The sequence below is a fragment of the Rhododendron vialii genome, chromosome 8a (assembly GCF_030253575.1).
Source record: "Rhododendron vialii isolate Sample 1 chromosome 8a, ASM3025357v1".
In the NCBI taxonomy this organism is placed as follows: Eukaryota; Viridiplantae; Streptophyta; class Magnoliopsida; order Ericales; family Ericaceae; genus Rhododendron; species Rhododendron vialii.
This window is the reverse complement of record NC_080564.1, coordinates 102787-128708: the sequence shown is the minus strand read 5'-3', so window position 1 is coordinate 128708 and position 25922 is coordinate 102787. Positions and strand designations below refer to the sequence as shown.

At 36.7% G+C, this 25922-nt stretch overlaps 1 protein-coding gene and 1 long non-coding RNA gene across 2 annotated transcripts; both read right to left on the bottom strand.

Moving 5' to 3' along the window:
• Positions 1-5: 5 nt before the first annotated feature.
• Positions 6-10188, bottom strand: LOC131298482 (ammonium transporter 3 member 1-like). Its single transcript, XM_058323963.1, has 4 exons — positions 9709-10188; positions 9172-9501; positions 1061-1346; positions 6-832 (listed from the first exon to the last, which is right to left on the bottom strand). Exons 1-4 carry the CDS (start codon positions 10024-10026, stop codon positions 285-287), a joined length of 1482 nt encoding a protein of 493 aa, XP_058179946.1. The 5' UTR covers positions 10027-10188; the 3' UTR covers positions 6-284.
• Positions 10189-24701: 14513 nt separating this feature from the next.
• Positions 24702-25841, bottom strand: LOC131298017 (uncharacterized). Its single transcript, XR_009190443.1, has 2 exons — positions 25678-25841; positions 24702-24943 (listed from the first exon to the last, which is right to left on the bottom strand). It is a non-coding gene; the product is annotated as an uncharacterized LOC131298017 (long non-coding RNA).
• Positions 25842-25922: the final 81 nt, after the last annotated feature.

Genomic DNA, 25922 nt, shown 5'->3' with positions numbered 1-25922 from the left:
ACATATATATGGTACCGTGTTTTGCATTAAGAAAATAAAAAGACTTAAAACAGATCAATCCAAGTAATGTATCCAAATATAATAAAGTAGTGCATGCATGCAGCAGCTTCACAAAGCAAACCAAAACCAAACTAAACTATCACACCTCGATTGAACATCATTCGCACAGCTAGCAAAGCTAGCTGGTAATAATGCCTCTCCGTACATGTTTTTTCTCACAAAGCCAACTACTTATCACACATCGATCAAAGTATATATACTCCATGTAGGAGGAGGATACAATTCTAGACCACCTGAGTAGCACCACTTGAGGTCTTGTTAATATCAGTAGCATAATGATGAAGAGTATCATCCGAATTGGAGCCACCCCCATGCTTGGTTTTGTCGTACTTTTCCCCATCACCCCACAACGCATATGCCTCTTCCCCATGCACAGCATCGTCCCCAATCATCAGATCCTCCTCCGACATCCGCAGCGGAATCACAAACTTTATCACGTTGCAAATTATTGACGTCACCACAATGTTCCATCCAATGATAAACAAACCCCCCGCAATCTGTTTTCCTACTTGGACTCCCCCGGCCTTGCCTCCATAGATGCCCCCCTGCGAGTTTGTCACGGGCAAGAACAAGTTGCACAGCTCCGGCTGCGCAAAGATCCCCGTAAGTATGCCCCCCATAAATCCAGCCACGGCATGGGTGTGGAACACGCCCAGTGTGTCGTCTACTTGCTGTAGCAATGACGACCTCTTGTGAACGATCATCATGGTGAACCATGGAACGCTTCCCGACATAATTCCCAGGACTATGGCTGCCCATCCTTGAATAAGACCTACGTATATACACATACCCACGCAAGTACAGATTAATTGATCAAGCACACTATACAAATTATAAAAACAGATTGATCAATTATAAATTAATGAAATTTTAGAGAAATTCCCATTTAAGAGTGGTAGTGTAGTATTCCATTAATTCTACTAATAGTGAAGTAGTAGTACTAGCTAGGAAATCAATTAGCAATTAATTAGGCATATACTGTACTTATGAAGGTACGTACCAGCAGCGGGGGTGATGCAAACGAGGCCGGTGATCATGCCCTGAACGGCACCGATAACTGAAGGTTTCTTGAAGAAGATGACGTCAAGACATGTCCAAACAAGGAGGCTAGTGGCTGCGCATACGTTGGTGTTTAGGACTGCCAAGGACGCGTCTATGTTTGCAGCATAAGGATCTCCTCCGTTGAACCCTGCCCATCCCAGCCACAACAATCCCGCCCCTGCCAGCATCAGCAGCACGTTGTTCGGCGGAAACCTCTCTCTATCGCTTAGTGTTCGCGGCCCCACCTGTTTGTTAGTACAGTACGTAGTATTTGTTATTAGCCATATGTACCATATACTTATTGGAGTAATTAACTGGATCGATTAATTATAGTCAGTGGCGGACCCAGAAATTATTTATAGTGGGGGCACATAATTATTTATAACCTTAAAGAATTTCACTGTCAACTACAATTATACACCATTCCAAAAGTTTTTAAACATATCCACACATGTGTATTCTCTGCTAGATTTTTTCATTTGAGTAGTGAAGCTAGCGATGAAATACGTTTTCCAAAATTTTATTTTCATTTTTTGTTCTTAATAAAAGAACCCAGATTTACTGCAAATGCAATTTGTCCGCAACTATATCTCCCCTCGTCCATCCGAACCGTTCATATGATAGGGCTCGTCATGTAAATTGTCCATTAAAAAATCTATGTTGATTAGACTTTAAACTAAAACAACTCCATCGAAATACTTTTACTCATAAAAAATACACGGTCTAATCATTTTTCGCACAAAAAATTTGTTCTTATCAAGTTGTTATTAGTGTCCAATCAACTTGATTTTTTGTGTGGACAAATTATTTGACAATCTCTATGTTATACACGTCTTGAATCATCGGGAAAAGATCCATAATGTGCGAACTATATTTTGCACCCCTAAATCAAACAAGAGAAAATCTTAATTTAAAAAAATAGTATGGGAGGGTGTGGGGGCACGTGACCCCACGTGCCCCTTAGTAAGGGGCTGTTTGATAAAACTGAAAACTGAAACTGAAAGCTGAAAAATTAAGTACTGGAAACTGAATGCTGAAATTTTTAAGCTGAAAAGTTGTTTGATAAATATATTAAGTACTGAATTAAAAAAATGATGAATTAATTTTGTTCCAATTCTATCTTAATTTACTAATGGTCACAATATACTTTTGGTAATGGTGGTGGAGTGGTGGAGGTAGTAGGAGTGCTGGTAGTGGTGGTGGTGGAGTGGCGGTGGTGGTGATGGTGGTGGAGTGGTGGAGGTGGTGGTAGGAGCGGTGGTGTGTGGTGGTGTAATGGTGGTAGTGGTGGTAGTGGAGGAAGTGGTGGTGGTGGAGTTGGTGGTGGTGATGTGGTGGTGGTGGTGGTGGTGGTGATGTGGTGGAGGAGGAGTGGTGGTAGTGGAGGTGGAGGTGGTGGTGGTGGTGGAGTGGTGGAGGTGTTGGTGGAAGTGGTTGTGGTGGTGGTATGACGGTTGAATGTAAGTACACAAAAATTCAGCCAGAATTAAGTAGCTCAAAGCTACTTAATTTTTTTCAACTTTTTAGCTTATATTTTAAGTGGTACTTAATTTGTTAAGTAATATGAAATGTGGTTATCAAACCTACTGAATCACTTATTACTTAATTGATTCAGTATTAAGTGCTGAATTTAGGTTATCAAACAAGCCCTAAGTCCACCACTGATTATAGTACTCCACTACTATTAGCTAGATAGTAGTAGTACACTTAGGCTCCGTTTGTTTCAATGTAAAATCTTTTGCAATAAAAAATATTTTCCATGTAAATGATTTTATGTGAAAATATTTTACACAATTATCGTTTTCGCTGTTTGGTTCTGTAATAGGAAAACAATGGTATTTATTGGAGGAAAAAAAAATCCCACATGGCAGTGAGCATTCTGAAGTTGCCAGGGGACATACGGGGAAAAGAATTGTAAATGACTTACGAAGATTATTGTCGTAAGTTAATTTACCTTGATCTGGTGGAAAACATTTTACATGTAGAACATTTTCCCCAACATATGTGTAACCAAACACCAGAAATTTAAAAAATATTCTTGAGGAAAATATTTTCAGTTCAAACAAACAAAGCCTTATATTCATTAATGTCATATACTTAATCGATAACTATCAAATAAGATTTATATTATATATCATTGAAGATTAATATTAGAAAATATAAGTGATTGAAAACTGATACGAACATCAAAAAAGGACAAATAAGATGAAATTGATGGATTATATACATAGAGAATAGACATTTTCACCCAACACTACATATAGCAAAACCTTACCGCCCTTGTTAGTCCAAGTCAAATGCATGACCAAATTAATTAATTTTAAAAAAGACATAAAATTACATCACCAAATAAGTTATCGAATAATGAAATACATTGCTTCCTAGCAAAGAAAATCATCATTTTCTGTTTGGTCAATGCTACTCGATCGATCGATCTTTTCATATCCCCTTGATCCAGCACAGCCTAAAATACGCAAGATACATTCTTACGTACCTTTGGTGTAAGCTTTAATTCCTTCTCAAATAAAAAGTTTGAACTACTGCACTAATTAGCATGATTAATTATTATTCCAATCTATGGTGGGTTCAATTGGATTCCAAAGCCTTATTATTAGTTAATTTGCTCTGACAGGTACGTAACCTACATGCAGCTGTGCTTATAGTACTACGTACAAGGACGGAACTAAGATTTTATCCTAGCAGTGGCAAAATGTATACTAAAAAAATAAAAAAATAAATATTGCAATATTAATAGTCATCGATCGGCTCCAGAAAAATTAAACTAAATGATTGTCATTTACACATGGAGTACAAAAGAAGACTAATTTTAATTTTGGGCATCGATGTTAAGTTGTTTTAGTGTTAGAGTGTGGAATATTTTTTTTCTTAACTACACATCATCATTTATATTATTTCACTTTGGCCCATTAAATTTAGTTTTGGAATACTTTTTTGGGTCTCCTTTCGTGAAAAAAAAGAAAAAGAAGATTTATGACTAGTATATAATAAAAAATAAGGAAAAAAACCTAGCAGTGACGAAACTATATAAGTTGGGGATAAAAAAAAAATTTCACGTATAATAATTGCATTTTTTAAAATTCTTGTCATGGCGGTCGCCACTATTAGACTCCCTTTGTTCCATCCTTAGTTAGCATGTCAACTGGCGCAAGTCATTATAGGTCATACATTATAATGATGCAATATTATAATGTGGGTCCAATGCTCATTCATTCTGCAATATTATAGTGTATGGCCATTTATTATAAATTCTCTCACCAAAAGCGCAATCAGAAACTCTTAACCAAAACCCTCTCTTAAATCAAGTCTTGCAAAATACTAATTTCCACAACAAAAAAAAAAAAAAAACAACATTGACTGGCTTCTCCAATCCAAATGGACGAATCTTCAATCAAACAAACAAACAAAACAAATGAAGTGCGGAGTCTTCCAATATTGGATTTGAGCAAAAAAATTCCACACAATCCTTCTCAAATACGAGAATGACTGTGTGTGGGGATAAGCTCATTTAATGTGTAATTAAGACATTTCGTTTGTTTATTTTAGCAGACTTTTAGTGAAGACTCCTGCAGTCAGCTTCAATAACAATGTATGAGGCCCTTGTTTGCCACCAACTGATAAAGTGGGGACCTATATTAATTCAGTAGGAAATGAATTTCATTCAGTCCTTTTGATTCCCTCGTTGAACAATAAGTTGATAATATTCTCTCATTAGACACCAAACCATCATTCTCAATTAAATGAAACCAAAAAGAGAGACCAAGACTATTTGAATAGTACACATACATAGTTGTCAGCAGGATAATTCCCAGGTCAAGAAATCCTCCCATAGTAACTTCTGACCTGGTTCTTAATTCTCGATCTCGTGAATGTTATAGTTGGAATGGTCTCGAAAGACAATTTAAGAAATCTATCTCCAACTAATTAATTAAAAGTGGCACAAGACACTGAGATATACGTGATTATAAAAAGCAAGGAATGCAGCTGTCTCCAAATAATGTTTTCTAATGAATGAACCTAGCTATATTTGAATCAGGTTGGTCACTCTTAATCTTGGTTAGCTCATTAGTTTTGGTTGCATAGTCATAGTTGTAGATTTGATTGAGTTCAAGCAAAAGTAAAATAAATTAAGAATACAAGAATATCCATGTGGTTGTACGTGTTCCCGAAGCACTAGAAAATCTCTCTCTCTCTCTCTCTCTCTCTCTCTCTCTCTCTCTATATATATATATATATATATATATATATATATATATATATATATATATATATATATCATCGTACTCATTAATTTCCTTACTGGCTTGAAGACTCAATGGGGTATCTTTCTGCATTACTCGATATCTAACCTAATAGAACGACTAATTTGGAGATAGATCTCATCCACTGTTTCTTAGCGGGGATTCAATTAAAATCGAGATAAAGTTCGTAAAGACTGATCCTCAATACAAAAATGCATTACAATATTAATAGTCATCGGCTCCAGAAAAAATTAAAATAACATAACATAAACTAAACTAAATGATGCTTGTCATTTACACATGGAGTATGAAAAATGACTAATTTTAATTTTGGGCATTGATAATGGCATAATAATTAATTTCCTTAATTTTTTTAGGTTAAGTTGTTTTAGGGTTTGAGTGTGGAATTTTTTTTCTTAATTACACATCATCATTTATATTATTTCACTTTGGCCCATTGAATTTAGTTTTGAAATACTTTTTTAGGTCTCCTTTCTTGAAAAAAAAATAGAAGATTTATGACTAGAATATAATAAAAAATAAGAAAAAAAAACCTAGCAGTGGCAAGACTATATAAGTTGGGGATAAAAAAAATTGTCACATATAATAATTGTATTTTCTAAAATTCTTGACGTGGCGGCCGCCGCCATTAGGCCCCCCCTGGTTCCATCCTTGACTACGTACCTCCATTTCTAAATGGATGTCCCAAACCACTATTCACACTTCTCATTAAATTATCAATATTTTTTAAGTTATACTAATGTTTTTCAGTATGAATCATGTTTGATAGATTTTATTTATTTTTATTAAACGATTTTTTTTTAAAAATACCTATTATAAATAACAAAATCTAGATGATTTTTTGAGAGGTGTGAATAGTGGTTTGAGACATGGGAAAGAGGGAAAAAGCTTCCTGCCTTTGTTTCCTTGTTGTTTGTTTTACTAACTCTAGTACTTAACTGGGCTTCCAAGGTTTTTTTGGAAAACGTTTCTTCTTTGTTAGAGGTTGATAGATGAAATAGGAATGATTGATTATTCCTTAGAACAACCAAATATGGGAATGAGAATTAATATTAATTCCAATCTAATCTAATCCATTCCAATTTCATTCTAATCTCAAGTCCATTCTTGTGTTTATATATCCACTCTAGTAAACCAAACACATCCTAAAAATTCTTATTAGCAGCCGTGTATTCAAATGGTAACATAACATATGTCATTAGGTTCCTTAAAAACGCTCCACTTCTTAATATTAAGAAAAATTAACATACGGCATAGGGGCCCTTAAAAAGCTCCACGTTTTTTGCAAAAGTCAAAACTAGAAAGTGACTGGTTTTTAACGTCTCAAACAAATTTTACTTTTTTCAGTTTTCTTCCCTTGAGGAAGAAGTAAAGAAAAACTCAAAGGGGAAATTGGTGTTCAGTGGCCCTTGGGGCAAATTATTCCCAAGTCATAGAGTACTTTTTCGGAATTGTCCCTTTATGAGAAGGAAAACAATAATTCCCAAGACATGGTGTTGAAGACAAAAATACTCCTCTTGTCTTGAACTTAAAGAGCAACTTAGGTTCATACATGGAGCAACTTAGGTTCATTCGATCACAGGGTAGCTTAGGGGGCAACTTAAGGTTCATACACGGGACAACTTAGGGGCATATACGGGGCAACTTAGGTTCATACACGGGACAACTTAAGTTATACACAGGGCAATCCATTGAAGGAGCAACTAGCAACCGCATGACCCATATGAGAGGGTGATTTTGCAGGAATGGGTTACGGTAAAGAAAGGGGGAAAGAGGAGAACTGATTTTATTGACATTACAAGACCCACGATTTAGTTCACATAAATCAAACCCATAGTCGATACACACAATTTCCGAAAATCAATTTTTATTTCCATTTTCTTCTCTTTCTCGTGAACCAAAAATCAATGGTGATGTCAGTTGCTACTGAATCGACTCAGAAATTAAAATCATTCCAACTCACTCCAACCCAGCTTTCTCTCTCCAATATTACAACTCAAATGATAAAATTGTTGATTCTCTTGCAGAATCGTAAAATCACAAAAGCCCATTGAAGATCAAGAACAACATGTGCTGGATTGACTTCATTTTTCTCCTATATTGAAAAATCAGAGCAAACCCACATCACAAATACTTGAGTTCGTTCAATAAATTGGTCCACGGTCCCCACATCATCGCCATCGACGGCTCCAACAACTAGAAAAGGAGGATGAAGAGCAATATAAATCAGAGAGAGAGAGAGAGAGAGAGAGAGAGAGAGTTAGTTGCAGACGACTGGGATTGCTACCGATTCGGTGGAGTTGCAAACGACGAGGAGGAACTGATTTTTAGGGTTTTAAATGTGTATGGGTATATTAGTCTTTTTACATTGCCCTTTCCATGTATGAGGAGTTTCTTTTGTTCCGTTTCATATGTGAGCAATTCCAAGAAAATCTGTTCATGGGTTGAGAAATTTTTGCCCCTTGTTTCACTGTCTTGTAATTCCTCCAAACTAAAACTCCAACTTCTCTACAATGTAAGAAAGAAAAAAGAAAAAAGAAAAAAAGAAGACTCTTTTTGGTTGTTTCTCTCCAATTAATTCACTTATTTTAGTTAGTAAAACACACTCAAAGTCAATATTTGAGAGTTTTATCACGGAAGGCGTAGGCAGTGTTATTCGGTGTTCTTTGGAGTCTCCACGTGGTGTAAGGTGTTTTTCTAGGGATGGTGTTAGATGTTGGGGTTTCCACGTGGAGGCAGAGTTAATTAGGTGTTTCGGGGGTTCAATGAGGAGGTGTTTAGGTGATTTTAGGAATGGTGTCAGGTGTTTTGGGATTACATGAGGATTGAGGAGGTGGTGCTAGGTGATTCTAGGGGTTTCATTTCATCAAGAGTGGTTTTAGATTAGTATTTGAGGTGTTTCATTAGGTGGCGCGGGGTAGGGTTTCTTCGGTTGACCAGGCGGCGATGTGAGTTGCTTTGGGGCTTCGATCGGGCGGTTGGAGTGTGGTTCATTGGGTTTTCTACTGGGGGATCTAGGAAGGCATGGGATGTGTTCAAAGCAGCAATACTCATTGTGTCTAGGTTGGAAGCTGGCTAGTTATTTTTGGTTTTATGTTAGGTGTAGTAGTTTCTTTTTAAGTGGTTGTTTTCACTAACTAATAAGTTGTAGATAAGTATGTGAATGAAAAATTATTGAAAAATGTCAAGTTATTTCCACTAATTAATAAGTTATTGCCAACTAATCAATAACTTTTTGATTAGTGTGAACAACTTGATAAAATGCCATAAGTTGTTGCCCAAAATTGTCAGTGAAAACATGACCTTAATATTGTTGCCATTGTTTGGTTTAAAAATAATCGAGAGGCGGAAGGTAGGTTGAGATTTTGCAAGTAGTAGTAGAAGGAGGGTATGTGCACTCTTTGTCTTCGAATCTCTCTCAATGCTTTTCTCTCCCTATATATTGTACCGGTTTCATGTTAATTTGTATCATTGTGATGAATGGAATCCTTTTTGTGGACTCACAAAAAGTAATTCAGTTGACTTGAGAATAAAAGCAAGGAGCGAGAGATTATTCAGTGTCTTTATTTCTTCTCACCACATATTATTGTGGGGTCTTCACACTTAATGTTGGGATCCACAAAAATGTGTGGTTGATGAGAGACCTAAGGCACCATATAGCGGTGACCTAAAGGCATTGAATAATTTTTTGCAAGGAGGGTACAAATGGAAAGGAAAGCAATTACGGACGGGCCGGGTCAAAGCAAAAAATTAAAGGAGAAGAAGCTTGGCAGAGTACGTAGTTACTTACCCAGTAAGCAGCCGTGAAGCCAGCAATACCAGAAGAGAGATGAATGACATATCCACCAGAATAGTCCGCTACACCCCAGTGGTACAAGAAGCCTCCCCCCCACAGGCTGAATGCACCCACCGTGTATGAGAAAGTCAACCACAATGGCACAAACATCATCCAAGCCCTTATGTTCATCCTCCCTAGTAATGACCCCGCCAGCAGTATCAGCGTTATCGCTGCAAACACGCACTGAAACCATACCATCGATGCCATTGGATAGAACTGCGTCTGCTCGCTTGTCTCTATTGACCCATTCTTGTGGTACTGGGTCGTCTCAGGCAGCCCCGCCTTTTTTTTTTTTTTTTCAATAGGAAAATAAAAATTCAATTACTAATCCAATTTATTAATAAGATAGAGGTATTCATGTTGGAAACTGATGAGCCGTTCAATTATATATGATCTCGTTTTAAAGGCATGCAGTACATCTGATTGCGTGTAATTAAGTTCACTCAATCATAATTATACATATACTAGAGTAATATTTAAGAAATTTACCTGTGCGATGAGGTAGCTCTGGCCGAGGGCTGGACCGGCCTTACCCCAAAAGGGGAGGAGCTTGTCACCGAAGGACATCTTGTAAGCCCAGGTGACCCAGCAAATGATAACGGCGGCAAAGGCGTAGAGGGCCATGAATGCGGAATTGACAGCCCATTTCTTCTTAACGATGCTGCCGTAGAGGATAACTAGGCCCGGCATACTCTGAAGGCCCACCAGCGTGGCGGCTATCATCTGCCATGCGTTGTCTCCTTTGTTCAACCAGATCGGCACTGCCGTCCCGTTCTGGTACTGATACGCTGGCACGGACGTGGCCATTCTTTTTATGTAGTGGATTTATCAATTGATGATTTAGTACTCCTACTTCTACCACATATACGAAAGCAGGAGGAAGGAGGAGGAAGGAGGAGGATGAGGCTAGGAGGCAATTGGCTAGGAAAGGAGGGATGAGTACTCTTGAGTTCTTACAATATAAATACTACTAGTACTAGTTTTTATGCACTATACGTACAGAGATTGAATATCCTGCTGCCATTATAATATTATTATTACGCCTACTAACATTTACAGATTTTGAATATCCTTGCACCAAACAAAAAAGAGTTGAATATCCTACTGCTGTGCTGGTGAAGCGTAGCGTTTGAATTTGTTTATATTCCCAAAACCGGCCGGCTTCCTGTCCTTTTGTGCCAACAATCATGTACAGGGGCGGAGGCACATGGATACAAGGGAGGACGGCCGACTCCACTAGCTATCAAATTTCTCTTGGGATAGGTATAATTTTTGCTCAATTTTCACTAATTTGACTCTAAATTTTCATTGAAAAAAATATAATTTAGCTATTTTGACCCCACAAAAAATCTCTAAATTGCCTTAACTTGTTTCAAGTGCATATGAATCTAATTTTTGACCCCATTAACCAAAATTTCTAGCTCCACCCCTGCATGTACTTATTTATTTACTATTATTATTATTTCGTTTTCTCAAGTCAAATTTCCTCCAAAGCCCCCAAATTACTCCTCTCTCGATCTCCGTTCTCATATAATAGTATTGTTTACTATGCACAGGAAACTTACCTTTTTAATGTCTCCCTTGAAAGTTGAATGAGATTTTTAACATATATACTACTACTATTTATTTTCTACCTTTTAAAATTACTTTTAATCATTTATGAGAGTTATTTTGTAAAAATTTACGCACTTTTTGTTTGAGTTTTTAAATAGAGCAAACAATTTGAATCATCATAATAGAATACCAAGTAAATAAAATAGGACAGAGACAAGTGGAGTACTCAATTATCCTATAGCCTGGAGGGTTGACTTGATTAAAAAAATAAAAATACAGTTGTACGTACGTAATTTGGCTTGAATGATTCTATCAATTACTATATAGTATGCTCCGTCATACGGAATCAAGAATCCACAAATAAATACTATAGTCTTCCGATCATGTATATCATCACTATCATCTGTATCCGTCATCGTGTGCTTATTTTATTCAAACGAAAAAGACATAGCTTGAAAACATATATATTGCTTTTCACTATTGTGGTTGGCTATATCACGTGATAGCTAGGTTTGCGGAAGATTGAATGATTCATCCAAGCAGATTCACCCTAGTTATATATTATGCTTAATTGCTTACCAAAAAAAAGATTCTGCGCGCATATATAATTACAGTAATAATTTTGGCTTCCATTTTGTCATTTTCGATCTGCAGATTCTCCACCCATTCCAAATTCCATCCCACCAAAGAGCCGAGCTCAGCCGTTTGAGCAGATTCAGGCTAACTTTGACTACATTGATTCCACTCTCTTCTCTTATTAATTACTGGTACTAGTATTTCTCTAATCTAATTAAACTGATTATATAGGAGTAGTTACTTACTAAAACTGGTTTAAATTGGACTCATCTTCCTAGTTTAACCAATTAAAAAGAAGAGCATCCACGGACCCTTTATATTTTTTGGGTAAGGTTTAAATATATTTTCTTTTGGGGGAACCGGAAGAACCCTTCATTTTGGTAGTCGATCGGCTTGAAAAAGATAACATTATTTGCAAGAAATAAAGATAATAAGTTTATATCAGTTTTAGGAAAAGAGCTTTTCACAGCGAATCCGCTAGCTTGTAAACTATTACCTTAATTGACCACTATTCCAACATCCTTAATGTTTTCTCAAGAATTCTTCTACTACTGATCAATATTTGAAATGCTGCATTTTAAGGAACTCCAAAAGTTTGGCATAGTAGAAAGTGTTCCCGGTCATCTTATAAGTCATTCGCCTTCAAAATCAGGTCTGGTAGACTTAAACAAGACCTAACCATTTTGGATTGAACCACAAAAAATCTCTAGATTAGGCGACAAATCGTGTACTCCTTTAATAAATTCTTCGACATTATCTGTGCATATCTCGATAAAAAGATTTGGACCTTCTCACTATAACGCGAACACACCATTAGCATCTGACCCATCTCAGTCCATAATCAACAATTCCTCATCTCTATATGCCAATGAAAGAGAATTAAAACGCCACTGAGTAATTTGAAAATCATCGCAAATCGTCAAAAAAAGATTTGAACGGTGTCATATCTAACAGTATCATATCTAAATTATAGAGCAAACCGCCGCAAACTGCGGGAAATTGATCAAAACCTCTATTGTTCCTGAAATTACTCTGGACTTTGAGACCAAAATCGATCTTCGAATCCTTTGTTGATCAGGACTACAACGCCAATATTTTCCCTCCACTCAAATTGAGAACAAACCACTAATTTAAGATGGAATATAAATAGCGCGCGCACATATATATATATATATATATATATATATATATATATATATATATATATATATGTGTGTGTGTGTGTTGTGCAGAGGTTCTATCTGCAACATTTCCTTATTATATTTACTACAAAAATTCTAACAGCAGAGACGTTTTGCAGAGAACCACGTAGAGAAAAACGCGTTTGGCCTCATTTCGGGTCCCGAAAAAATCTAGAAAAATATCCATAAATTTGTAAATATTATTTTATGGGGCCCTGTAATCAGCTCCAACAGATATCGGTAAGTATTACTTTTGAATTCGTAGGGGCGAACTGAACAGTTTTGCCCCTATGAATCCAAAAGTAATACTTACCGATATCTACTGGAGTTGATTTTTTACAAGACCCCATAAAATAATATTCAAAAATTTATAGATATTTTTCTAGATTTTTTCGGGACTCGAAATGAGGCCAAACGCGTTTTTCTCTGCGTGGTTCTTTGCAAATCGTCTCTGCAGATAGCAGGGCTCGACTATTTACTATAATAGCCTAATAGGTATTGAGAAAATAATAGAGTGGATTGTTGAAGTATGCAAGTAAAAAGTGGCCACTTAAGAGCAAATATATCAGATTAGGTAAAATTTGAGCCAAAATTGCCAGTGAACAGTGCATATTTTTTCTTTTAACAATCCACATCTCTTTCAATACTACACCAATACTATTTATTTTACCTATTTTCTATTAAAGTAATACTTTCTTTTTCTTCTTTTCTTTTTACTATTCTTCTTTTTGTTGGAGGAGAGAAAGAGAGGCTAGAAGAGAGAGAAAATAATATTAAATGTATAAATGGTGAATAGTTCTTAGGTAAATTTACTTAAGCACTGTTGCAAAATTTATTTTACCTAACCTTAAAAGGGGCTATTGCTAACTTGGTGCAATGCTTTACCAGCTTATGTAAACTACCTATATAGCCATTTTACATCACCAAAAGTGAGAAAAGTAGTCTACAGCAGAATCGGTAAAGGAGGAGGTAAACTCCCTCCAGCTACAGTTCCAAGGTAAAAGAAGAGTGCGACTACTCACAAGCTTTCTCATTTCTTTATTGTTTTCTCTCTCTCTCTCTCTCTCTCTCTCTCTCTCTCTCTCTCTCTCTCTCTCTCTCCTCAAAAAAGAAAAAAAGTGCAATAAAAGTAATAATATTTTAATAGAGAATAGTTTTAATAGATGGTATTGATATAGTGTTGAAAGAAATATGAGTAAGTAAAATGAAAAAAGTGCACTGTTTATTAGCAATTTTTCCAAACTACTGATAAACTTACTCTTATTTTGAATTTTTGCTTAGGTAAAATACCTAAGATGCTATTTTCCCTAATCTAGTGTACATGCTCTTATTGCACAATTTGACCAATTTTTTGGCTGACACTACTGTACATGCTCTAATTCCAATAAGAGAGGTTGAATCCATGATCTTCATGATTTTGAAAGCCCTATCCGACCCTAGGGTAAGATTTATGTGAGAGAGTGAAAAACATGACCATGCATATGTGTTTCAATACCTATAAGTAGGGGTGACAAATTGGATCCAAACTCATTAATCAATCTAAATTCATTCACTAAAAAATAGATCCAACTCAATTCATTTATTGGTTGGGTTAGAATGGGTCCAACCCATTTATTAATTAGGTCTTAATTGAGTTTTAATTGGGTCAACTAAAATGACCAAATAAGTCATGAACATGACCCAAAAAATCTTCATCCACGGCCCGTTTGGATGGAGGATTTGTAATGAGGGGGGATTTGAAGGTGGATATGTAATGAGGGATGATATGTTGTGGCCCCACCTCTTAAGAATGGTGGATTTATAATGAGGTGTTTGGATGATTTTTTGAGAAGGGGGATTTGGAAGGTGGATATGATGGGATAAGATGTGAAATGACTTTATTGCCCCCATATTTTTAATTTAATGGATAATATAGGTTAATTTAATTAAAAATAAATAAATACATTATTTTTTTAAAAAAATTGGATAAAATTAAATTAAGTTATCTTGAAAATGTTTAAACCACATTAATTTTGTACTTTGTTAAAGAAAAACGGATTAAATGATATAATATTTGTAAAATATTTTAATTATTATGACATTATATAGAAAAACAAATTTCATTTTTTTTATTTATAAAATAATGAAAAATATATATCTATTAAATGTTTAAAACGTTTTTGTAATAGAATAATGATTTTTCGGAAAAATTAAAAAAACCGAAATATCCCAAGAATTTGTTTCATTGTTAAAATTAGTTGGGTAGTTGAAAGCACATGGTCAACAAATTTGTTGGGTATGTGGTAATTGAAAACACATGTTCACCAAATTTGTTTGGTAATTTTTTCTATAAAAGGCACACATTTGTACCATTTTCTTCATCCCATTCCATATCTCTTGTCCATTAATAAAAGTAATTTTCAACTATTTTCGTATTTTGCCTCACAATGGCACACGCTGCACGCCGAGCTTGGAGCGATGAGGAGGAGGAGTTGTTACTAGAAAAACTTACAACTCTTGTAGATCAAGGTGTTTGGCAAGCTGAGCACGGGTTTCATCCCGCGTACTTACGAGTCTTGGAAAATCAAATGAGATCTTCTTTTCCCCAATGAGGTATTGCCAAAAATCATATTGAGGCAAAGATTAAGAATTGGAAACAAACTTGTTTCCAATTACAACACATGCTTCAAAAACCCGGGTTTGGTTGGAATGCAACTGAAATAGACTGTTGGTAGAAAATGCAATTTGGAATGAGTATGTCCAAGTAAGTAATCAATATTCTTGCAATTTATATAAACTCATGTTTAAGGTAATTTTTAAACAATTTTGCTACTATTTGTGTAGGTCAATCAACGAGCTAGACAGATGAGAGAAATGCAATTTCCGAATTATAATCGATGGTGCCATTGCTTTAGACGTCAGTACTGATGTGGAGAAGTCGGAAGCTTAAGACAAATGTTGGACAATAAATTTGTACCCTTCGTAATGTACCTCAACTAAATATTTAAATTTAATTGAGATGATTACTTTATGTTCATATTACAGTCTTAATTTTCATAATGTTTGGAAAAAACGTACAAGTTCAATCAGAATCGAATAGATGTGCGAAGATTATACAACATAAGAAACCTAAGAAAAAAACTATAATGAATTTTGTGGTTAGACTAGTTTGATGTTGAATTTCCAAAGCACTTGCGGATGTGGAACCATTGTGTCTTGATTGTTGTTCAGTTCGAACTGACTGCATTTGAAGGAGTCGGTATCTTTCCTCACGGAACTGTAACAATGCTCCTTCCGCTTCGTCGAACGTTGTGTATCTTTTGAACAAGTTCCCCGGGTATCCATTAACCTGCAATTCCGCGGTCTCCCAACTTGTATAGATTCCCGGACTACGGCCAACGAAAACCACCCAATAATATTGTTTATCGTCTTTTGACATTGTAAAAACTACGAGAAAAAAAAGATTATCACATTAATAACATAATGAATACTATGATTTTTTTATATGTACTTGGCTCAGATTTGTTTTCCACCGGCACATAGTGCACCACTTGGCTACAATTTATGTTGCCAAATGGTGAGTAAACCATTGACCCTCATAAATTGTCCCGCCAAGATAAGTGCCTCGCCTTCAAATTTGTCTGTCATATCATCATAGCCTATGAAACATATTAAATTTCAGCCCAAAAAGAAAACATGACAGCCATAAAATTGATATAAGTGTAGGAAGATAACATGCCATAACATGGCATAAAAATAGTGCACGAGGCAGAGCACAGACTAGTAGCCAGACCACAGAGCAAACTGCAGAACTGGGCTGCTGTGATACTAGTCAGCAAAACAGCAAGCAGATAAAACAACAAGTGGAGGAAACAACAGCAACAAACAGCACCAAAACTGGACAGAAAGCAGAACAGCAAGTGGAGGAAACAGTAGCAGTAGCAGCCAATTGAACATTGAGTGCAAACAGCCAGCAGTAGCAAACAACCATAAAACAAACCACAAACAACCATAAAACAAGCCACAAACAGCCACAAAACAAGCCAAAAACAAAAAAAAAAAAATACTTTGGCTCAGACAATTCAAACATAATCAAAGTAGCACTACCATTTGCAACTAAGTTGCCATTAAGACCGTCATAATTGGCAAAGCCAATACCAACTAATTCATTACTAGTAAACATTGTATCATTGCCCAATAAAACAAGCCAAGAAAAAAACCAAAACTGCCAGATCAGCTTGCCAAGAAACAAAACCTACTGCAGCCATATACCAGCCAACAAACAGCAACAAACTGGGCAAAAATGAACAAGTAAACAACCCAAAAGTTTGCCAGAAAACCTTACCAACAAACAGAAACTAATGCAGCCATATACCAGCCAACAAACAGCAACAAACAGGGCGAAAATCAGCAAGTAAACAACCCAAAAGTTAGCTAGAAAACCTTGCAAACAAATAGAACCTAATACAGCCAGAACTAGCCAACAAAGAGCAACAAAACTGGCCAAAAATCAGCAACAAAATAGCCCAACAAGCTGTACCAAACCTGTCCAACAAACATCCACATTGCAGCACCAAAAACAGGAAGTTACCATTAAGTAGCATATCAACAATTGGGCTCAGACAAGAAGACACAATAATCAAAGTAGCACTACTATTTGCAAGTAAGATGCCATGAAGGCCTTCAAAATTGGCAAAAGCAATACCAACTAATACATTGCAATTATCATTGCATCATTGCCCAATAAAATAACACAGGAAACAGAGATGATTCTGGCCAGAATATAGCACAAAAAAGGCCTTCATTGTTGCCAATATCAGTACCAACTAATACAATTTCGAGCTATTAACATTGCATCATCATTGTTGCCCTACAACATTCCACAAAAAGGGCCTTGTAACCCTCATTGTATCACATGGATCATCATCGTTGCCCTAACAACTTTAAAGTAGTGCTTAATTACAACGCCAAAAAAGGGGCCTATTCCCTCAAATAAACGACATGTTTTAGGCAAATTCAGTTAGTACGATAGTTCTTTACAAAAAGGAGGAAACTGTAGACACCCCATTCTGGACTGTTCAGATAGCATTGTTTGTCGATCTTTTATTTCCCCAATGATGATCTTAGTCGAAAACAGTTTAAGGACAAAGGTGTGGTTGAGTTTTGAGCGTCCCGAACCTCTCTCAAAACCCCTTTTCAAACCCTTCAAACCAGAGCCAAACAGCCTCAGCAAAACCCAATTGGCATACGCCAGCGTCCTGAAGGCGTACGCCAGTCATCTGCCACGTGTCAGTCATCGACCAGTGGCCCATCTTTTACTGGCACACGCCAGTTAATAATGGCGCACGCCAGTCAAACCCAGTCAAATCAACTTTATTCAGCAACTTGGGCGGGACTTTTGTGCCACCCTGACGTCGGCTACAGCGTCTCTGATGATTACTTTCGGCAGAGACGCTCCCCCTCTCTCCTACACCCCCCATCAAGGCAAGTCCCATGCATTTAATGCATGGGAGGCTCCAACCTTGCCTTAGCCAGCCAAACAGGCCTTAGCACCTAACTGATCTCAGTCTTCCCCCCCTTATAAATACCCCCTTTGCATTCATTTGCAAGGGGTTGGCCTCATTAAGAAGTAGAATCTCTCTCCTTCCTCCTTTCTTGCTCTCTATCCCTTTTTCTTCTATTGAAAGAGAAAAGAAAACAGCCCACTTCCACGCACCCTGCTGACATCCAGTCACCATCTAAGCTTCCATCTCCAAGCTTTAAAGTTCAACACCACCTTCAATCCTCAAACAAAAAGGTATACCACCTTTGTGTCCCTTTCTGTTTTTGGCCCCTGAGGGGAACCAGTGAGGCCCAGGCTAGTAAGTAATACTAGTCCTGGCCTCAAACTTGCAAAATACGACAAACGTATGAGGTGATACATGGCGCACGCCAAAACCCATATGCCGTACGCCAGTCATGGTAGAACGAGCACTACTGGCGTGGGGATCATGGACTACCATTTCTGTCGTTTTATCTTTCTGTCAGTCACCCTTGCATGCTAAATAACCAGTTTACCGCTTTCTGTATATTTAGAACTGTTTAGATGTAGTAGTTAATACTCGCTTCTTATCTGCTTAAAAGACCCCTGGGATCCTTCTGGTCATGCTCCAGAGCCCAGATGAGGCAAAAGCCAAGCACTGGATTAGGGCCCAACGTGCGTACGACAGTCCATGACTGGCGTACGGCAGTTAAAGCTAGGATCCAGTGGCTGGCCCTTTGCATCTTAGTTCAGTCTTGGCCTCCTTTCTGTCCCCACTTTGTTTAGGGGGTTTCTTGTCTATTTTCATGGCTTCAAGCCATCTCATCTGTCTGTAAATGTATATATCCTGCTTATTTAACTGCATGGTTTGTCCTGGGTGTGCGCTGGTCCTTTTCCAGAGCCCAGAGGGTTGCAAACAAGGACTGTGAAACCAGATGAGTGGAGTACGCCAGTCTTTCTCTGGCGTGCGCAGGTCATATCAACATGCAGTGGCTCGGCCAGTGCATGCTGGTAGAACTTGCTCACGCCTTTGCGGGGCAGCGTACTGCAATTTGTCCAGTTTGCTCAGTGCTTGTTCTCAATCCATATTTTAGCATTGCAATCAAGCCATTCATAAGCATTTTTGCCATAAATCACAACTTGTTACAGCGCTTTAATCCCCATTAACTGTTCCCCCGCCCTAACTGGCTAAAAAAATGATCAAATGAGAGAAAAATGCAAGCGCTTTTACAAAATGCCCGAGTAGAGACCGATCTCCGGATTGGGTGAGAGGGGTGCCATAAAACCCTTCCCCTCTCGTAAACTGGCTCCCAAACCTCAGATATCGAAGGTGACGACGGACCGGTCTATGCCTTTTCAAAGTCAAACAAACGTGGCAAACGTTTTCGAGTTCGGTTCCTTGGGTATTCTCACCGCTAAAACCCGAGTGGCGACTCTGAATCGAGGCGTTTCGCCGCGCTTTTCCAACAAAAAGGGCCGCACCCAATTTTACAAATAAAAATTCCGGGGGCGCGTGCCCACAGAAACACATCCTCCATTAATCCAAAAAAAATGGCCATAATTAGTAAGACATCCCTACGTAGTCTTCAATTTGATTTGGCCCGATAATACGGCCTCGACCCAAGCTTGTTTGTAGTTCTCCGGTATGCCGTAGAATGTGTCCACATTTTCTTCGGCGGATACAATCATGGTGTTTAAAGCAAACCTATCAATCATCTCAAGGTTAAGCTTCATTAGCTCAGTAAACACCTTCTCTCTTTTGGCAGAGAGTCGGTCCTCATATCCAACTGCATCGGCAATCTTGTTGAACGCCGTATTGCTTTCAGCCAATAAATTCTCCATTGCCACGTGAATGGATGCCTCATTTGCGTCCACCTTTGCCTTTTTCTTTGGCCTTCCTGGCACGACATTGCTTGTGGGAGCATTGGCATTGATTCTTGGAGTATTGGCATTGGTTCATGTCGCGGCGGGAATGGCATTGCTTGTCAAAGTTCCGGAAGAAGTTGATATGTCAACAAATGGAGACTCGCGTGGAAACACCGTGTCACCATTTGCAAACGTTGGAGTATAGCATTCATTCAACATGTCAACTATCCTATAGCCTGGAGGGTTGACTTGATTAAAAAAATAAAAATACAATTGTACGTACGTAATTTGGCTTGAATGATTCTATCAATTACTATATAGTATGCTCCGTCATACGGAATCAAGAATCCACAAATAAATACTATAGTCTTCCGATCATGTATATCATCACTATCATCTGTATCCGTCATCGTGTGCTTATTTTATTCAAACGAAAAAGACATAGCTTGAAAACATATATATTGCTTTTCACTATTGTGGTTGGCTATATCACGTGATAGCTAGGTTTGCGGAAGATTGAATGATTCATCCAAGCAGATTCACCCTAGTTATATATTATGCTTAATTGCTTACCAAAAAAAAGATTCTGCGCGCATATATAATTACAGTAATAATTTTGGCTTCCATTTTGTCATTTTCGATCTGCAGATTCTCCACCCATTCCAAATTCCATCCCACCAAAGAGCCGAGCTCAGCCGTTTGAGCAGATTCAGGCTAACTTTGACTACATTGATTCCACTCTCTTCTCTTATTAATTACTGGTACTAGTATTTCTCTAATCTAATTAAACTGATTATATAGGAGTAGTTACTTACTAAAACTGGTTTAAATTGGATTCATCTTCCTAGTTTAACCAATTAAAGAGAAGAGCATCCACGGACCCTTTATATTTTTTGGGTAAGGTTTAAATATATTTTCTTTTGGGGGAACCGGAAGAACCCTTCATTTTGGTAGTCGATCGGCTTGAAAAAGATGACATTATTTGCAAAAAATAAAGATAATAAGTTTATATGAGTTTTAGGAAAAGAGCTTTTCACAGCGAATCCGCTAGCTTGTAAACTATTACCTTAATTGACCACTATTCCAACATCCTTAATGTTTTCTCAAGAATTCTTCTACTACTGATCAATATTTGAAATGCTGCATTTTAAGGAACTCCAAAAGTTTGGCATAGTAGAAAGTGTTCCCGGTCATCTTATAAGTCATTCGCCCTCAAAATCAGGTCTGGTAGACTTAAACAAGACCTAACCATTTTGGATTGAACCACAAAAAATCTCTAGATTAGGCGACAAATCGTGTACTCCTTTAATCAATTCTTCGACACTATCTGTGCATATCTCGATAAAAAGATTTGGACCCTCTCACTATAACGCGAACACACCATTAGCATCTGACCCATCTCAGTCCATAATCAACAATTCCTCATCTCTATATGCCAATGAAAGAGAATTAAAACGCCACTGAGTAATTTGAAAATCATCGCAAATCGTCAAAAAAAGATTTGAACGGTGTCATATCTAACAGTATCATATCTAAATTATAGAGCAAACCGCCGCAAACTGCGGGAAATTGATCAAAACCTCTATTGTTCCTGAAATTACTCTGGACTTTGAGACCAAAATCGATCTTCGAATCCTTTGTTGATCAGGACTACAACGCCAATATTTTCCCTCCACTCAAATTGAGAACAAACCACTAATTTAAGATGGAATATAAATAGCGCGCACATATATATATATATATATATATATATATATATATATATCTGTGTGTGTGTGTTGTGCAGAGGTTCTATCTGCAACATTTCCTTATTATATTTACTACAAAAATTCTAACAGCAGAGACGTTTTGCAGAGAACCACGTAGAGAAAAACGCGTTTGGCCTCATTTCGGGTCCCGAAAAAATCTAGAAAAATATCCATAAATTTGTAAATATTATTTTATGGGGCCCTGTAATCAGCTCCAGCAGATATCGGTAAGTATTACTTTTGAATTCGTAGGGGCGAACTGAACAATTTTGCCCCTATGAATCCAAAAGTAATACTTACCGATATCTACTGGAGTTGATTTTTTACAAGACCCCATAAAATAATATTCAAAAATTTATAGATATTTTTCTAGATTTTTTCGGAACTCGAAATGAGGCCAAACGCGTTTTTCTCTGCGTGGTTCTTTGCAAATCGTCTCTGCGGATAGCAGGGCTCTACTATTTACTATAATAGCCTAATAGGTATTGAGAAAATAATAGAGTGGATTGTTGAAGTATGCAAGTAAAAAGTGGCCACTTAAGAGCAAGTATATCAGATTAGGTAAAATTTGAGCCAAAATTGCCAGTGAACAGTGCATATTTTTTCTTTTAACAATCCACATCTCTTTCAATACTACACCAATACTATTTATTTTACCTATTTTCTATTAAAGTAATACTTTCTTTTTCTTCTTTTCTTTTTACTATTCTTCTTTTTGTTGGAGGAGAGAAAGAGAGGCTAGAAGAGAGAGAAAATAATATTAAATGTATAAATGGTGAATAGTTCTTAGGTAAATTTACTTAAGCACTGTTGCAAAATTTATTTTACCTAACCTTAAAAGGGGCTATTGCTAACTTGGTGCAATGCTTTACCAGCTTATGTAAACTACCTATATAGCCATTTTACATCACCAAAAGTGAGAAAAGTAGTCTACAGCAGAATCGGTAAAGGAGGAGGTAAACTCCCTCCAGCTACAGTTCCAAGGTAAAAGAAGAGTGCGACTACTCACAAGCTTTCTCATTTCTTTATTGTTTTCTCTCTCTCTCTCTCTCTCTCTCTCTCTCTCTCTCTCTCTCTCTCTCTCTCTCTCTCTCTCTCTCTCTCCTCAAAAAAGAAAAAAAGTGCAATAAAAGTAATAATATTTTAATAGAGAATAGTTTTAATAGATGGTATTGATATAGTGTTGAAAGAAATATGAGTAAGTAAAATGAAAAAAGTGCACTGTTTATTAGCAATTTTTCCAAACTACTGATAAACTTACTCTTATTTTGAATTTTTGCTTAGGTAAAATACCTAAGATGCTATTTTCCCTAATCTAGTGTACATGCTCTTATTGCACAATTTGACCAATTTTTTGGCTGACACTACTGTACATGCTCTAATTCCAATAAGAGAGGTTGAATCCATGATCTTCATGATTTTGAAAGCCCTATCCGACCCTAGGGTAAGATTTATGTGAGAGAGTGAAAAACATGACCATGCATATGTGTTTCAATACCTATAAGTAGGGGTGACAAATTGGATCCAAACTCATTAATCAATCTAAATTCATTCACTAAAAAATAGATCCAACTCAATTCATTTATTGGTTGGGTTAGAATGGGTCCAACCCATTTATTAATTAGGTCTTAATTGAGTTTTAATTGGGTCAACTAAAATGACCAAATAAGTCATGAACATGACCCAAAAAATCTTCATCCACGGCCCGTTTGGATGGAGGATTTGTAATGAGGGGGGATTTGAAGGTGGATATGTAATGAGGGATGATATGTTGTGGCCCCACCTCTTAAGAATGGTGGATTTATAATGAGGTGTTTGGATGATTTTTTGAGAAGGGGGATTTGGAAGGTGGATATGATGGGATAAGATGTGAAATGACTTTATTGCCCCCATATTTTTAATTTAATGGATAATATAGGTTAATTTAATTAAAAATAAATAAATACATTATTTTTTTAAAAAAATTGGATAAAATTAAATTAAGTTATCTTGAAAATGTTTAAACCACATTAATTTTGTACTTTGTTAAAGAAAAACGGATTAAATGATATAATATTTGTAAAATATTTTAATTATTATGACATTATATAGAAAAACAAATTTCATTTTTTTTATTTATAAAATAATGAAAAATATATATCTATTAAATGTTTAAAACGTTTTTGTAATAGAATAATGATTTTTCGGAAAAATTGTAAAAACCGAAATATCCCAAGAATTTGTTTCATTGTTAAAATTAGTTGGGTAGTTGAAAGCACATGGTCAACAAATTTGTTGGGTATGTGGTAATTGAAAACACATGTTCACCAAATTTGTTTGGTAATTTTTTCTATAAAAGGCACACATTTGTACCATTTTCTTCATCCCATTCCATATCTCTTGTCCATTAATAAAAGTAATTTCCAACTATTTTCGTATTTTGCCTCACAATGGCACACGCTGCACGCCGAGCTTAGAGCGATGAGGAGGAGGAGTTGTTACTAGAAAAACTTACAACTCTTGTAGATCAAGGTGTTTGGCAAGCTGAGCACGGGTTTCATCCCGCGTACTTACGAGTCTTGGAAAATCAAATGAGATCTTTTTTTCCCCAATGAGGTATTGCCAAAAATCATATTGAGGCAAAGATTAAGAATTGGAAACAAACTTGTTTTCAATTACAACACATGCTTCAAAAACCCGGGTTTGGTTGGAATGCAACTGAAATAGACTGTTGGTAGAAAATGCAATTTGGAATGAGTATGTCCAAGTAAGTAATCAATATTCTTGCAATTTATATAAACTCATGTTTAAGGTAATTTTTAAACAATTTTGCTACTATTTGTGTAGGTCAATCAACGAGCTAGACAGATGAGAGAAATGCAATTTCCGAATTATAATCGATGGTGCCATTGCTTTAGACGTCAGTACTGATGTGGAGAAGTCGGAAGCTTAAGACAAATGTTGGACAATAAATTTGTACCCTTCGTAATGTACCTCAACTAAATATTTAAATTTAATTGAGATGATTACTTTGTGTTCATATTACAGTCTTAATTTTCATAATGTTTGGAAAAAACGTACAAGTTCAATCAGAATCGAATAGATGTGCGAAGATTATACAACATAAGAAACCTAAGAAAAAAACTATAATGAATTTTGTGGTTAGACTAGTTTGATGTTGAATTTCCAAAGCACTTGCGGATGTGGAACCATTGTGTCTTGATTGTTGTTCAGTTCGAACTGACTGCATTTGAAGGAGTCGGTATCTTTCCTCACGGAACTGTAACAATGCTCCTTCCGCTTCGTCGAACGTTGTGTATCTTTTGAACAAGTTCCCCGGGTATCCATTAACCTGCAATTCCGCGGTCTCCCAACTTGTATAGATTCCCGGACTACGGCCAACGAAAACCACCCAATAATATTGTTTATCGTCTTTTGACATTGTAAAAACTACGAGAAAAAAAAGATTATCACATTAATAACATAATGAATACTATGATTTTTTTATATGTACTTGGCTCAGATTTGTTTTCCACCGGCACATAGTGCACCACTTGGCTACAATTTATGTTGCCAAATGGTGAGTAAACCATTGACCCTCATAAATTGTCCCGCCAAGATAAGTGCCTCGCCTTCAAATTTGTCTGTCATATCATCATAGCCTATGAAACATATTAAATTTCAGCCCAAAAAGAAAACATGACAGCCATAAAATTGATATAAGTGTAGGAAGATAACATGCCATAACATGGCATAAAAATAGTGCACGAGGCAGAGCACAGACTAGTAGCCAGACCACAGAGCAAACTGCAGAACTGGGCTGCTGTGATACTAGTCAGCAAAACAGCAAGCAGATAAAACAACAAGTGGAGGAAACAACAGCAACAAACAGCACCAAAACTGGACAGAAAGCAAAACAACAAGTGGAGGAAACAGTAGCAGTAGCAGCCAATTGAACATTGAGTGCAAACAGCCAGCAGTAGCAAACAACCATAAAACAAACCACAAACAACCATAAAACAAGCCACAAACAGCCACAAAACAAGCCAAAAACAAAAAAAAAAAATACTTGGGCTCAGACAATTCAAACATAATCAAAGTAGCACTACCATTTGCAACTAAGTTGCCATTAAGACCGTCATAATTGGCAAAGCCAATACCAACTAATTCATTACTAGTAAACATTGTATCATTGCCCAATAAAACAAGCCAAGAAAAAAACCAAAACTGCCAGATCAGCTTGCCAAGAAACAAAACCTACTGCAGCCATATACCAGCCAACAAACAGCAACAAACTGG